The following is a 16,176-nucleotide window of genomic DNA, read 5'->3' as shown; positions in this document are numbered from 1 at the left end:
AGCCAGCTTCAGCTACCTAGTGAGTTCTAGGCCACCAGGACCACAGTGTGAGACCCTCTCTCAAAATAATGGAAATAGTGCTGGAGCTGCAGTTCAGCTGGTCGAGTGCTCACCTGTCATGCACAAAGCCCTGGGTTCGTCTCTAGTACCACACAAACCATGTCCGTGATCCCTACACTGTAGCGGGTAGAGGCAAGAGAATTAGGTCATTCTCAACTGCACAGAGTTCAAGTGAGGCCAGCCTTTCTTACACAGGGTCCTGTTTCAGGTGGTAAGTAGTATGATGGATGGCTAGAGTAAATGAAGAGTGGAAACTTAAGCTTCAATTGAAACAGGGTTTGTATCCGCTGTATTCTCTTTTGGTTTGTTGTTTTGTTTTTTTGAGACCGGGTTTCTCTGTGTAGTCCTGGCTGTCCTGGAACTCGCTCTGTAGACCAAACTGGCCTCTGCCTCCCGAGTGCTGTCTTCTCTGTTCTATTGCATACATTTTCCTTACTATTCTTCACTTAATATATATTCCATGTGCTTGTATATGTTCAACTCAATACCTTGTACATGCTAAGCCAGTTCTACCATTGAGCTTACTCATGTTTAGATTGCTTCATTGTTTGCAGTTTGTACAGTATTTTACTGTGGATGTATAGCTTATATAGTAAGTTTTTTATTTTTTGTCACTTGCTGGAAATAAGGTCAGAAAAAAATATGCAAGGTTGTTTTAAAATAACATTATCTGCCAGAAAGTGTTTGCGCCACCCTCTCCAGTCCTCATCACTTACTCCATAGCCTCATGAACTATCCTTCAGCAACCAAGTGACATTCCAAATAGGTTAGTTGGCTGACAGCAGCTAGTCTGATTTTTATAGGAGGGACTGCAAAAACAAAATTCTGTGGATAAAGTGGTTTGTGTTGTTTTCAGGTGAATGCTTGAGGTGCATGTTCTGGAATAATCTTGGTTGCATCCATTTTGCCATGAGCAAGCACAATTTGGGGATTTTCTACTTTAAGAAGGCTCTGCAAGAAAATGACAATGTCTGTGCCCAGCTGAGTGCAGGTGGCATTGATCCAGGTAAGCAGCACTGGGAACCCAAGTGTCCTACTTGAGAAACACATGACTGAGATAGCAAGCGTGGAGGAGGAGACCTGGGTGTAGGGGATATAGTCAGGGTTCAGGGGTGAGACAAGATGTCATAATACAAGGAGTAGCAGTCGTCCCATCAAGGGTGCAGACAACGTGGACAGACTTGCCTCTGGAGACTTTTAGTAGTTATTGATAGTAGAAAGCTAAGAGAAATTTTGAATTACCAAAAAATGAGAGCTGGGGAAATGGCTCGGCAGTTAACCAAGAGGAGCAGACTGGAGCCCAGAGACGACATAAGTGCTGTAGGCCCCTGGCAGCGCACTGCACTTCCGGCCTTAGGGAGCAAAGGGGAGATCCTGGAGCAAGTTAGCTAGTGAGGCAGCTCTGTCAGCGAGCTTCCGTTTGATCGAAAGACTGCCAGCAAAAAGAAGAGTGACTGAGGGAGATTCTTGACCTCAAGCTTAGGCTTCCGCACACACCTGTATACACATGAAAACACACAGGCATGGGGGAAAAAGGAAAGACAAAAAAATTCAGTTACTTCAGTTTGTTTGGATTTGAATCAGTAATCCTACATGGTATGTCAATCAGTTTTAATTAGTCATTAAGATTTCTTGACTGTCAGGCCAACATTATTGTGAATTGTTGGCAGAACTTCCCAAGTGATGGATTGATGGCATCTGACAGCCTTAAAGCATTGCTGGTTTGTTATTTAACATTCAGATTATACGAATCCTTGATCACAAATGCTTAAAATCAAGCAATTTTCTAGTTTTTAAAATCATAAGCATGTATTTAATTGATGAAAAAATATATTCTGAGTTGGGCATGGTAACACATGCCTTTAATTCTAGCACTCAGGAGGCAGAGGCAAGCAAATCTCTTAATTCAAGGTCAGCCAGGGTTACCCAAAGAAACCCTTGTCTTGAAAAAAAAACAAAAAAGAAAGAAAGAAAGAGAGAGAGAGAGAGAGAGAGAGAGAGAAAGAAAGAAAGAAAAGAATACATCCTAAATGGCACGGGTCATATTGTAGACTGTGAGTCACTGAAAACATGTGGCATATGGTAACAGAATGGCCACGCAAGCTGAAGCAGGGCAAGATGCAAGAGACTGGGGAGCCAGTGACTCTCACTGACTGCTGCGCCTCCCTGAAGCAACATCGACAGAAGAGCCGACCCAAGCAAGGCCGTCTCGGTTCCTGCTAGCACAGACATCTGACGTGACTGGCAGATATTTGTAGGGTTAAGCATGGAGAGACCACCTTGGAGAGAGCCATTGATTACAGTTTCAAACTGTGGTTGTTGGTTCTGAACATACAAGTGTTTCCTTGAGAGAACAAATGCCTTCGGTGCAGCTAACTTTAATGATCTACTCTCCAATTTTTATTGCTAGGCAAAAAGTTTTCGGGAAGACCCATGTGTACATTGCTAACCAACAAAAGATATGAGCTGCTGTATAACTGTGGGATCCAGCTGCTGCACATCGGGAGGCCTCTGGCTGCCTTCGAGTGTCTGATTGAAGCTGTTCAGGTTTATCATGCAAATCCCCGTCTTTGGCTACGGCTGGCTGAATGCTGCATTGCTGCCAATAAAGGGGTGAGTGCTACTTGGGGTTGAACCTCTCTTTCTCCTCTCCAACACTTTTACACAGAAGCTAAACATACCTGAGAGTCAAAGACCTCACTTCCTTTCACCTCCCTGAATTGACAAAGAGTCTTCTCTTAGCAGTTGGAGGTTGGATTTAGTTTCAGAACATCACTTGCTTAGCTCTGATTCTTGGCCAAGGGTGGATGCCAATGAGAAGACTCTGTGAGAACAACGATGGCTCCCACTGGGCCCTCTGCAAGGGTGAGGAGACTGTGGGCGAGGTGCTAGGAGACAGCTGGTTCTGCTAGACAGTGGACAGGGGTACACTGAACAGCATTCCCTCCAGTGGAGCACATGACAGTCATGTCCTCGCTGACACATCGGTCCAGTGTCTAAAAACAGGCTGCTCCGCATTGTTATCTCTAGATTGGGAGCAGCCTCTGAATCACTGGTTGAGAAAGGTCAGTGGAAAGTGGGGGAAATAAGAAATGCCAAGTTCCCCTCACCCCTCTTCCCATGTTCCCCGGGTGTGGGAAGGCTGCAGCAGTTGACTTCCTAAGGTCTTCCCTGGCATGCCTGCCCACCATAGGTTATGTAGGATGATGAGGTTCATTACTGAGCATAAGTTTCTAAAAAGAAGGCAAAAGAACCAAGGGGTTTAAAAGAAGCATGTATGCTGGGCAGTTTTTGCATTCAGTATTTCAGTATTGATGGCTTGAATACAGCAGAGAGAAAAAGAGAGAGAATGCATGAATGCATGCTTGTACACATACTGGTTCAAACTCAGAGCCTTGTGCATAGTAGGAATGTACTCTACCACTGAGCTTCTTTAGGGATTTTTAAGATTTTTTTTTTTTAAGATTTATTTTTATTTATGTGAGTGTTTAGCCTACAGAGAAGCAGAACAAGCCACAGCTAGCTCTCCTTGCCAATTCCTCAGGTGATCCTGTTTCCTCAGACTGGATGCCTCTCAGCTGAACTGTGTTGCTCAAAAGCCTAAAAGCTTAACCAGCCTAGTTCCTGGTTGAGGACTTATATACCTTTCTGTTTGCTACCATCACTTCCTGGGATTAAAGGCGTGTGTCACCATGCCTGGTTGTTTCCAGTGTGGCTTTGAACTCACAGAGATCCAGATGGATCTCTGCCTCTGGAATGCTAGGATTAAAGGCGTGTGTGCCACCATTATCTGGCCTCTATATCTAGTGGCTGTTCTGTTCTCTGACCCCCGGATAAGTTTATTAGGGCACACAATATTTTGGGGAACACAGTATCACCACACATGTGTCACACATACAGATACACAGGAAGGGGAAATGCAGCCTCACACCATGGCTGTAGGAAGTTGAAGCCGTAGGATTGCAGGTTTGAGGCCAGCTTGAACTACATAACAGAACCCCGTATCCTAAACACACACGTCCACACATTCAATAACTGGAAAATTTGGTGCTAGAGATGGACACTTGATTCTCTTGCAGAGAACCCAGGTTAGGTTCCTAGTGCCTAGGAACTAGGCATGGTGGCACACAACAGCCTGTAGTTCAGGGAGTCTATGCCCTCTTCCAGCCTTTGCAGGCACCAGGCACACACATAGTGTACATACATACCAACAGGCAAGCACTTAGGTACATAAAATAAATACATTTATAAAACAGAATCATTGTAAATTAATTGATCATATTTTTTCATTTCTTATAGTTCCTTTAAATTTTATTTGAAATATTTTTTATTTTGTAGACTTCTGAGCAAGAAACTAAAGGGCTTCCTACCAAAAAGGGAATTGTACAGTCTATTGTTGGTCAAGGATATCACCGTAAAATAGTTCTGGCATCACAGTCTATTCAGAACACTGTCTACAAGTAAGTATTTTGCCATTAGCCAGTGTGTCTCTGTAATAACCCTGTTCACACTGTGGTCTTAATGGGAAGTTGCCTGGGGTTTATTGGGTTTCACAGGAGGAATTACTTTGTGATGACTTTTTTTGCTGCATTGGTAAACAGACCCACAAACATAGGCCCATACTGAGTAAATCCACAGTGAGTTGATGTGTCTACTGCAATTATGATTTAGTGCATCTGTGGTGCTGAAACTGTCTATATCCTGGGAAAGCAGTCTCTTGATTGCTGTGAATCAGAACGTCCAGAAGAGGGCACTTGGTGTCTCCATTGTAGATCACACTGTTCCAGAACAATTGCCTACACTCCTCACCCTTGTCTGTGAGTCCCTAATCATGGAGTCAACCAGCCTCTGATTGAAAACATCCACAAGCAAAAAAATTATAACTGTATTGAACATATACTGTCTCAGTTCCTTTTTTGTTTTTGTGTTTTGAGATAGGGTTTCTGTGTGTTGCCCTGGAACTCACTCTATAGCCCAGGCTGGCCTCAAACTGAGAGATCCACCTGCCTCTGAGTCCCGAGTGCTGGGATTAAAGGTGTGCGCCACTGCTACCCAACTCCTTTTTTTTTTTTTTTTAGATTTATTTATTTTATGTGTCTGTGTTTTGTGGGCATTTATTTATGTGCACCACATGCATGCTTGGTTCCCATAGAGTTCAGAAGATAGCATTAAGTCCCTGGAACTAGAGTTAGAGATGGTTGTGAGCCATCATGTGAGCGATAGGAATCAAACTATGTAAGAACAGCCAGTGCTCTTTTTTTGGTGTTTGGTTTTTCGAGACAGGGTTTCTCAGTGTAGCCCTGGCTGTCCTGGGACTCAATGTGTAGACCAGGCTGGTTTCAAACTCACAGAGATCCGCCTGCCTCTGCCTCCCGAGTGCTGAGATTAAAGGCGTGTGCCACCACCGCCCGGCCAGCCAGTGCTCTTAACCACTGAGCTATGTCTTGGGCTTCCCTCCCTCCCCTTTGCATTCTTACAGCACCTGTTCTGACCTTTATTCTAGGGCCTTGTCCATAATCCCTCTCTTGCATTAATATTGACAGTGCAAAGTACTTGAGTTTGTTTGATGTGTGTATTTACAGTCCTTTGTGGGGGTCTTTTTTGGTGTTTTGAGGCAGGGTTCCTCTGTGTAGCCCTGGCTGTCCTAGAACTCGCTCTGTAAACCAGGCTGGCCTCAAACTCAGAGATCCACCTGCCTTTGTCTCCCCAGTGCTGGGATTGAAGGTGTACACCACCACCGCCATACAATAGTCAATGGTTCCTTATGGCAGCAGTGTCCGCTTTACTTTTCTGCTGTCTGTTCAGCTTATTTGTCCTGTTCTTTGAAGTGACGGGCAGTCGTCAGCCATTCCTGTAGCCAGTGTGGAGTTCGCAGCCATCTGTCTCAGAAACGCCTTGTTGCTCTTACCGGAAGAACAGCAAGACGCAAAGCAGGAAAATGGCTCCAAGAACAGCAGCCAGCTAGGAGGGAATCCCGAGAGCAGCGAGAGCAGCGAGACGTGCAGGTACCCTCCCCACTCACCCCTGTCTGTGTCTGTCTCCTGCTGTGGGAAACACTGGGACCAGAAGCAACTTGAAGTGTCGTACTGAATGCTCTGTTGCTGGGAAGAGACACCATGGCCACAGCAGCTCATATTTAATTGGGGCTGGCTTACAGTTTCAGAGGTTTAGTCCATTATTGTCATGGTGGCACGCAGGCAGACGTGGTGTTGAAGAAAATGACTGACCCACAGTCAGCAGGAAGAGAGACACTGGGAATGCCTTGAGTTTTTGAACCCCCAAAACCCATCCCCAGTGACACACTTCCTCCAACAAGGCCATACCTCCTGCTCCTTTAAAATAGTACCGCTCCCCATTGATGAAGCATTCAGATATAGGAGTCTACGGCAGCCATTCTTCTCCTAACACCACGAGAAGGGAAGGGTTTGGTCTTGGTCATAGTCCATCATTGAGAGAAGGCGGGAACTGAAGCAGAGGCCAAGGAAGTGAGGAGAGTGCTTCGAGACAAGATAGAAACGAACTTGGGGTGTGGGCTCTTTTATTTTTTAAAGAAGCAGCTTTGAGGCCAGAGCCAGGTATGATGCACACATCTGTATTCCAGTTCTGGGAGGCAGGAGGACAAGTTGGGTACCAGTCTGAGTTACATAACAAAACCCCGTGAAGCTATAGGAAAGAAAAGAAATACCTGTAGGTTAACAGTGGGGGTATTCAAAAGTCTTGTGGGTATCAGAGACAGCATTTCTTTTTTCACTTTTATTAAATATTAAGAGCCAAGCTAGGCCAAGGTGGCACACGCCTTTAATCTCAGCACTTGGGAGGCAGAGGCAGGTGGATTTCTGTGAGTTCCTAGCAATTCCTAGGACAGCCAGAGCTATATAATGAGGTCCTGCCTCCTCCCAACAAAAGGGATCAAACACGGTGTTTTCATTAGGTAAAGGTACTTGCTGCTAAGCCAGACAACCTGAGTTCAGTCCCCAGGAGCCACGTGGTAGAAGGAAAGGACCAACTCCTCCACAAGTTATCCTCTGACCGCCATGTGTACACTGTGGCACGTGCGTGGCCACACGCATACACATGCACACATTTAAAAATATGTAGATATTTTTTTAAATGCCAGCTGGGCGTGGTGGCACATGCCTTTAGTCCACTCAGGAGGCAGAGACATTCAGATCTCTGTGAGTTAGAAGCCAGCCTGGTCTACAGAGTGAGTTCTAGGACAGCTAGGGCTATACAGAGAAACCCTGTCTCCAAGAAAAAGAAAAGAAAACCTACTTGCTTTTTTTTTTTTTTTTTAACTCTTTTCGTTTCTGTTTTTATGTTGGTCTAGATCTATAGCCCAAGCTCAAGTCAGCTTCACATTTCCAGTGAGCCTTCTGCCTCAGCCTCCTGAGGGCTGGATGAGAGGTACCAGCCACCATGCCCTGTGGTCCTGTGTGTTACCTTAAACCCATGTCTCCATTCCAACACCTCCTTTCTTGATTATAATTTTTTAAGTATTTGTTACAGAAATTTTGAAACAAGGTCTCATATAGACCTGGCTGACTTACTGTGTAGCTGAGGGTGACCTTGAACTTCTGACCCTTAGGCTGCTACCTCCCATATACTGGGATTAAGATACACACCATCATGCCTGGCTTATGCAATGCTGGGAATGGATCCCAGGGCTCCCTATCTGTTAGACCATCACTCTGTCAACGGAACCACAACCCCAGCTTATTTACTAAAGAAATTTTGGAGCAAAACTAAAGTGTGAAGATACTTATGTAGTAGAGATGTTTGCGGCTAGAGATTTTGTAGAAGTGCTGTTGTGTACTAGGGAAATGCAGTAGTGCATTGGTGTGGTGAAGTAGGGATAGGAAAACAGATTGCACCCTGGTTTGTTTCTTTTTCTGTCTGAGCCTTTCTCTATTTCAGCAGTAAAAGCCATGATGGAGATAAGTTCATTCCAGCCCCACCTTCTTCTCCACTGAGGAAACAGGAATTAGAAAACCTAAAGTAAGTATCTGATGCAGTGAGCATCCATGGAGGTGAGCGTCCTGGCTTTCACCTCTGCTACTTATACCACTGTCAGATGGTGTCTGGACCGCTCCATAGCACTATCTTCTGGCTCTCTTGTCCTGCTGACCTAACAGTCCTGCCTTTCCCTTCCCCCACCTTTCCCCCATGCTGAAGTTACAGGGTGTGCAGCCATGCCTGGCCTTTTCCATGGCTGCTGGGGATGCAAACTCAAGTTCCCATGCCTGCGCAGCCTGTGCTGTTACCCATGATGCTGGGGATGCCGTCAGGGACTTGTGCGTGTTGGGCAGGTGCTTCTTCATTACCATGGAGCTAGGCTCCACCTCTAGTCACGGATCCTGATTGGCTCTTACCGTACAACACCTTGTTCTCTGAAAAAAAATTTTCCAATGAGCTGAACAAAAAGGGGGTTGGCTCATAAAAAAGGGTGACTAAAGAAAACAAAGATAAAAGTCTCAGAAATAGGAGCTGAAGAGATGATGGCTCAGGGCTTAAGAGCACTAAATCTACCAAATACAGTTGGTTGGTTGTCGTTGCTGAACCAGCAAGATGGCTTAACAGTAAAGGCTTTTCCCCACCAAGCCTGATGACCTCAGTTAGATCCCCACACCCATGAAATAGAAAGAAAGGAGTTGTATGAGTTGTCCTATGTCACATACACTTGAGTGCCTATGTGAATACACATGCAAATTAATACAAGTGTAAAAATAGAAAAAAGTTAAAAGCAGTTACATCCCACTTAGAGTCAGATATGGTGGTCCACACCTTGAATCACAGCACTTAACAGGAGCCAGGAGGATTGGGGTTCAAAGCCAGCCTTTGCTACATTGTGACTTTGAGCTTTCAAAAGAAAAAAAAAAATCCATCCAAGGTGGTATCTCAGAGTCATTTTGATTTGCATTTCTCTGATGACTAAGGATGTTGAACATTTCCTTAAATGTCTTTCAGCCATTTGAGATTCTTCTTTTGAGAATTCTATGTTTAGCTCTTTAGCCCATTTTTTAATTGGATTGTTCAGTATTTTGATGTCTAGTTTCTTGAGTTCTTTATATACTTTGGAGATCAGGAGGACCTGAGTTTGATTCCCAGCACTCAAAGAGTGGCTCTCTACCATCTGTAATTCCAGTTCCAGGGGATTTTTCACCCTCTTTTGGCCTCCTCAGGCTCACAAGTGATACCTGCACAAACAAGCAAAACACCCATCCTTTTTTTTTTTCTTAAAGAAAGAGCAAAACAAGCAAATGTGTGTGTGTGTGTGTGTGTGTACACACACACACACACACACACACACACACACACACACACACACACACATATATATCCTGAGAATGTGGTGGCACTCACCTTTAACCCCAGCACTCGTGTGGCAGAGGCAAGCGGATTCTGTGAGTTCAAGACTATCCTGGACTACTTAACGGGTTCCAGGCCAGCCAGGGCTACATAAGAAGACCTTGTCTTCTGTGGGAGTAGGGTGGGGGTTGCCCAGATGTAAGGCCCACACTGTGATCCTGTAATCTAGGAGACTGAGGGAATGGAGAGGTTAACCGAGGCTGCTTCAGCAGAGCTGGGTCTATGTGTGGGCAGGGCCTCTTAGGGGCTACAAGTGTAGCTCGGTTAGTGGAGGGTCTGCCCAGCAAGTACAGAGCTCTTGAGTTGGACCCTCACCACTGCACAGAGGACGTGGTGGTGAGTGCCTATAATCCTCACACTCTGAAGGTGGAGGCAGGAGAATCAGATGTCAGCTAATAGCTGACAGGGTTCATTTTTTCCTGAATTTCCTGTAGAGAAGGAGAGTAAGCTTGATGGTTTGGGGGCTCTTGTTTGTTGTAGTTTTATTTCTTTGAAATTTTACATTTTTCAGTTTGCTGTGCATTGATTTTGTTAACCAATTTTTCCAATGATATTTGTTGTGAAATTTCACTGTAAATGCATTTTGTTTTGATAAATGGTGACTGACTGATTTCAGCCATGTCAGCTTCTTTACTGGTGGTTGAAGTTTGAGGTAACTGGACTGCGTTCATTAGTCCCAGGATATATATCTCTCTGACAGTTTGTAATGCCCCGTCTTCTGCAGCTGATTGGAGCTGTTGTAAGCAGTCCCCTTCGCCTCTCCTTCTTTTCTTCTCTCTTTCTGGTTGTTGTCTAAGGACTTAGCTAGCTCCTCAGGCATGTGGATGGAGTGAGGGTTTTGTCAGGTTCTCCACGGGGGGCAGATGCTAGAGTGTCTCTGCCCTTGCCTCCTCCATCTTCTAGTCCGATGAGCTGTCAGATCCACTGAGCGTCAGGTAAAACAGATCGGACAGTGACTCCGGGGTGTAGTGTGTGTTGGGGATGGGGAGGACTTTAAGTAGTAATGATCAAAAGTAAAGTGATTTTCTGCAAGGGCTTAGGAGAGAGCCATGCCTGTTTCTTTTTGTTGTTGGAGCCTGCGGGAAATACTGTTTTCTAACAGGAAACTGAGTGGAGAGGGCGCTGAGAAGTGACCTCAGGTAGATTATAAGGCTTCAAGAAGCTCGAGAGCATCATAAAAGCTGGTGTCAGTTAGGGGAGTGAAATTGCCTTCATTCCATGGCCCTTGATCAGGATGCCAGCCAAATTAGTTGTTTTACCTTGCTGTGGACTGAACCAACGCATGTTAGCCAAGGTCTCTTACCACTGAACCATCCCTGGCCCCAGTTTTATATTGACATATTTAAATATTTTAGTGGGCTGATTTTACTAATAGAATCTTAGGGTAAAGTTGGGGAAACATTCACTTTCTTACATGTAGGTTTGATGTGGCTGTGCTGGAAACTGCCCTGCTCCAGTGCTTACATGACTGACTTCTGGACCCAAAGTGAGTTTGACAGTAGGCTGGAACAGTAATAGCCCACCTACTGTCAGGAGAGGCGAGGGCCACTGTTTCCAAGTGAGCCTGCCTGAGGTGGTTCTGTTCTGGGCTCCAGGAGCTACAGCATGCAGGGACAGCCTCTCCGGCTGTGGGAACCAAGGAAAGGAGGAGGCGGTGTCTGCGATGAGGCGTTGCTGTCCAGTGCAGGCTGGCCTTGAACACTGTCCTGCCTCTGTCCCTGTGCCCCCCAATCCCGAGTGCTAGGAATACAGATGTGCACCACCGTGCATAGCATAACCTATATACCTCCTGGAGAATAGTGAGATACTGTGTGAATGAGGAGACTGCTTCTGCTTTTAAATAACTCGTTTTTGCCTTAATCCTTGGAAAAGTCACAGATAAAATGGATTAAAAAAAGATTAGCTGGGCGGTGGTGGCGCACACCTTTAATCCTAGCACTCGGGAGGCAGAGGCAGGAGGATCTTTGTGAGTTCGAGGCCAGCCTGGTCTACAGAGCAAGATCTAGGAAAGGTGCAAAGCTACACAGAGAAACCCTGTCTCGAAAGGAAAAAAAAAAGATTAAACTTTGTAAGCATCATTCATGCACAAATCGTGATAGCCTTCAGGCTTTAGAGACTCTCATTTTTTGTATATCATGTGCAAAGGCCTGTATTCAATCCCTAATGCTAAACAAATAAGTGGTTTTATTTTTCCTTTATAACAATATATATGTAACTTGGAGTGGACACTGTGGTTTTATTTAACTTCTCTTCCTTTTTTTAAGATTTATTTATTTTTACTTTTATGTGTATATGTGATTTTGCCTGCATGTATATCTGTGCACAGCCTGCCTGGTGTCTGTGGATGACAGAAGAGAGTGTACTATCTCCTGGAACTGGAGTTACAGATAACTTCCTGTGGTGCTGGGAATCCAACCCAGGTGCTCTGCAAGAACAGCCAGTCCTCAGCCTCTGAGCCATCTCTCCAGTATTCCCCTCCTTTTTATTTTATTTTATTATTATTATTTTTTTAAAAGATTTATTATGTATACAGTGTTCTGCATGCATGTGTCCTTGCAGTCCAGAAGAGGGCACCAGATCTCATTACGGGTGTTTGTGAGCCACCGTGTGGTTGCTGGGAATTGAACTCAGGACCTCCGGAAGAGCAGTCAGTGCTCTTAACCACTGAGCCATCTCTCCAGCCCTTATTTTATTATTTTTAAGTGTAGCCCAGGGTAGCCTCAAACTCACCATCCTTTGCTTCTACCTCCTGAGTGCACTGTGTACTTCCTCAATGTACAAATACGCATTTCTGTTTTTAAATAAAACCAGAGGGGTTGTTAGACCCGACCTGCAAGATAGCTCAGCATGTAAAAGTACTTGCCACCAATAAAACCTGAGTCCAATCCTCAAAACCCACATGGTAGATGGAGAGAACCGACCTCCACAGATTATCCTCTGACTACCCACACGTGTGTGTGCTATGGCACAAATGTTCATTCACACACATCACACACACTTACACACAAAGTAAGTTTCATTAAAGTTAAAAGTTGTTTTGTTTTTTTTTTTAAATATGAGCAAGAATATTAGTGTTTGGCTGGAGAGATGGCTCAGCGGTTAAGAGCACTAGCTGCTCTTCCAGAGGACCTGGGTTCAATTCCCAGCACCCACATGGCAGCTCACAACTGTTTGTAACTACAGTTCCAAGGTACCCAACACCCTCACACAGACATGCAGGCAAGCAAACACCAACGCATATAAAGAAAAGTTTTAAAAGAAGAATATTGATGTGCCCAGTTGGCCAACTTATACCACCTAGGAAGCCCTGGGCTAGCTCCCCGGCCACACAAATGGGTGGATGTCTGCGTCTCAGTACTCAGGTGGTGGAGCAGGGAGATCAGAAGTCCAGGCATCCTCAGCTACATAGTGAGTTGGAGGCTAATCTGGACTATGTGAGATGCTGTGTTTTAAAATTTTTTTTAATTAAAACAAAATAACCGGGCTGGAGAGATGGCTCAGAGGTTAAGAGCACTGACTGCTCTTCCAGAGGTCCTGAGTTCAATTCCCAGCACCCACATGGTGGCTCACAACCATCTGTACTAAGATCTGGCGCCCTATTCTGTGTACATAATAAATAAATCTTTAAAAAAAAAAAACAAAAACAAAATAACCAGGTATAATGACACATGCCTATAATCCCAGCTTAGGAAATGGAGGCAAGAAAAATAGGAGTTCAGTCAAGGTCATTCTTGGCTGCATCAATGAGTTTGAGGAGGCAAACTGGCCTACATGAGACCTTGTCTTAAAACACCGCTTAATCAAATAAATATAGTAAAATAAACAAGCCAAAAGAAAAAACTAAGCTACCTAGTCTTGTCACACAGATCTAACTGCTGAAATGTCTTTGAAGTTGAGGTATGTCTAGCTAGTCAGTGCTCTCCTCTCTTGGTCCCTTGAGTCTTCCAGCCAACAGATGGCTGCCCCCAGGACCCTGGGGCAACCTTTTCCTGAAACCGGTAGAAGATTCCAGCAACCACCAGTAAGCAAGTAAGGAGGTGACAGGAAGGAGAACAGGACTATAAAGCCACAAAGCTTGCCCCTAGTTACCCCCCTCCTCCAGCAAGGTACACCTCCTAATGGTTCCATAACCTCCAGACAGTGCTGCTGGCTGGGGCTAGTTGCTCAGATACGTGAATGAGCAGGAGACATTTCTCATTCAAACTATCACAGCCCTCTTTAATTTTTGTGATCCTGGAGACTGAATTCATGACCTTGCCTGTGCTAGTCAAGTACCATACCACTGAGCTATGTCTCCAGCCCTATGTTCCTGGGACACTGTCGCTTCCGTAGAATTAGATGGGCAGTGTGGTCGCACATTCCTTTAACCCCAGAACTTGGAAGGCAGAGGCAGGTAGATCTCTGTGCGTTTGGGGCCAGCCTGATCTACAGAGTGAGTTCAAGAATAGTCGTGGCTATGTAGGGAGACCCTGTGTCAAACAAACAAAAAAGATCAGAGGTTTTTTTAGAGAGATGGTTCAGTGGTTAAGAGCACTAGAGTTACCTGGATTCAATTCCCAGTGCCTACTTAGTGGCCTACAACCATCTGTAACTACAGTCTGGAGGATTTGATGCCCTCTTTTGTCCTCTGAATGCCAGGCACACATGTACACATGTGATGCACATATATGGAGGCAAAAATACCTGGACACATTAAAAAAAATAATAATTGAGCTGGGCGGTGGTGGCGCATGCCTTTAATCTCAGCACTCCGGAGGCAGAGCCAGGCAGATCTCTGTGAGTTCGAGGAAAGGCGCAAAGCTACATAGAGAAACCCTGTCTCGAAGAAGAAGAAAAAATTGAAAAAAAAAAAGAGAGAGAGAGAGAATTAGGCCAGGTGGTGGTGGCACATACCTTTAATTCCAGCATCCAAGGGGCAGAGGCAGGTGGATTTCTGAGTTCCAGGCCATCCTGGTCTACAGAGCAAGTTCCAGGACAGCCAGGGCTACACAGAGAAACCCTGTCTTGGATGGATGGATGGATGGATGGGTGGGTGGGTGGGTGGGTGGATGGGTGGATGGATGGATGGATGGATGGATGGATGGATGGATGGATGGATGGATAAGTAAGTGAATGAGTGAATGAATGAATGAATGAATGAATGAATGAATGAGTAGGAACTAAAGCCAGCCAGGTACAGTGACATACAGCTTTCATCCAGGACTCTGGAGGAGGAGGCAGGCATGTTTCTGTGAGTTTGAGGCCAGTCTGGTCTCTCTAGTAAGTGCCAGAAGGTGACTCATGCCTGTAATCCTGATGCCTGTAATCCCAGCATTTGGGAAGCAGAGGAAGGAGGATTGCTGTGAGTTTTGAGGTCAGCCTAGACTACAGAGGAAGACCCTGTCTCAGAAAAAGAAAACCAAACAGAAGTTGGCATTGGGAGCACGCCTGTCAGTCATCACTGGGAGGCTCAAGTATAAGGCCAGTCTCGACTATGTAAGACTGAGAACGGTCTATACTTAGGAGTGAGACTCTATTTCCATGCTCACTCTGGCAGCATCTATACTAAAACTGATCGACACAGAGCTCAACATGGTCCCTGGGAAAGAGTGGATAACCACTTAGTACTGGACCAGGACCCCGTCGTGTCTCTAACTCAGGCTCCTGCCCTCTGTCTTCTCTTGTAGGTGTTCCATCCTTGCTTGCAGTGCTTACGTGGCTCTCGCCTTAGGTGATAACCTCATGGCTTTGAATCATGCAGACCAGCTCCTTCAGCAGCCCAAGCTGTCGGGCTCTCTTAAGTAAGTGTGACTTCCCCTGCACTCATGATTGTTTCCAGGGTTCTGGGTCCTCTTTACATGGCTTGCTTTTACTCTCCAGTAGGATAGGTGTTGGTGAGAACAGCACATGGTAATGTGTGACTGTTATCCCAGAACTTCGGAGGTGGAGGCAAGAGGATCGGGAATTCAGAGCCAGTCTCAGACACATACCGAGTTCAAGGCTATTTTGAGCTACTTGAGACGCTGTCTCAAGATAAGAAAGGGAAGGGAAGAAGGAAGGAAGGACAGGTGGGCAATGGTAGCTTATAACTATAATCCCAGAACTCAGGAGTTGAGGCAGGAGGATTAACTGCTTTGACTTCAAAGCCAACCAGGGCTTATCTTTAAAAACAAAACAAAAAAAAAGTATAAAACATGGCACATGCTGGGTGGTGGTGGTGTTTGCCTTTAATCCCAGCAACTGTGAGGCAGAGCCAGGCAGATCTTTGTGAGTTCGAGGCCAGCCTGATCTACAGAGTGAGATCCAGGAAAGGCGCAAAGCTACACAGAGAAACCCTGCCTTGAAAAAACAAAACAAAAAAAACTCGTGGCTGGGTTGATGGTGTGCTTGCCTCACAGGGATGAAGCCCTGGGTTCTGGTGAAGCATCCACATAACATGTGCCACACAATCCCAGCTGTGGTGTCACAGGCTGGCAAGAACATCTCCAGTTGTATTTACTTTTAGACAGGACTTCACTGTGTAGCCCTGGTGGACTGGCTGTTTACCTCTGTCTCCTGTGTTAGGTTAAAGGTGTGCTCCACCTTGCTTGGCTCATGATGAGGGGCGGGGTGTAAACTTAGTTTATTATTAGTGTGTGTGTGAATGTAGTTGTTCGCGTGCCGCACTCTGTGGAAGTCAGAGGACCGCTCTTCAGAGTCAGCCAGAGTCAGCCACAGTCCGCCTTCTGGAGCCAGTACCTCCTGCTGTTCCTGACACTGTGCTGTCTACTC

General features: G+C 45.5%; 1 protein-coding gene across 8 annotated transcripts in view; it reads left to right on the top strand.

Moving 5' to 3' along the window:
- Window positions 1-16,176, top strand: part of Cnot10 (CCR4-NOT transcription complex subunit 10) — a 53,433-nt gene that overhangs the window by 26,623 nt on the left and 10,634 nt on the right. For 7 of the 8 annotated variants that reach the window (XM_028892985.2, XM_028892982.2, XM_037208005.1 and 4 more), the window contains 6 exons: window positions 917-1,066; window positions 2,471-2,673; window positions 4,399-4,520; window positions 5,889-6,065; window positions 7,975-8,055; window positions 15,093-15,206. In XM_028892985.2, the coding sequence (XP_028748818.1) occupies window positions 917-1,066; window positions 2,471-2,673; window positions 4,399-4,520; window positions 5,889-6,065; window positions 7,975-8,055; window positions 15,093-15,206 (847 nt within the window). The remainder of the gene's footprint in view (window positions 1-916; window positions 1,067-2,470; window positions 2,674-4,398; window positions 4,521-5,888; window positions 6,066-7,974; window positions 8,056-15,092; window positions 15,207-16,176) is intronic. The other variant, XM_037208006.1, reaches the window with a different exon arrangement.

Source organism: Peromyscus leucopus, chromosome 7 (genome assembly GCF_004664715.2).
Source record: "Peromyscus leucopus breed LL Stock chromosome 7, UCI_PerLeu_2.1, whole genome shotgun sequence".
Lineage (NCBI taxonomy): Eukaryota > Metazoa > Chordata > Mammalia > Rodentia > Cricetidae > Peromyscus > Peromyscus leucopus.
The sequence above is the reverse complement of the archived record's forward strand: the minus strand, read 5'-3'. Positions and strand labels throughout refer to the sequence as shown.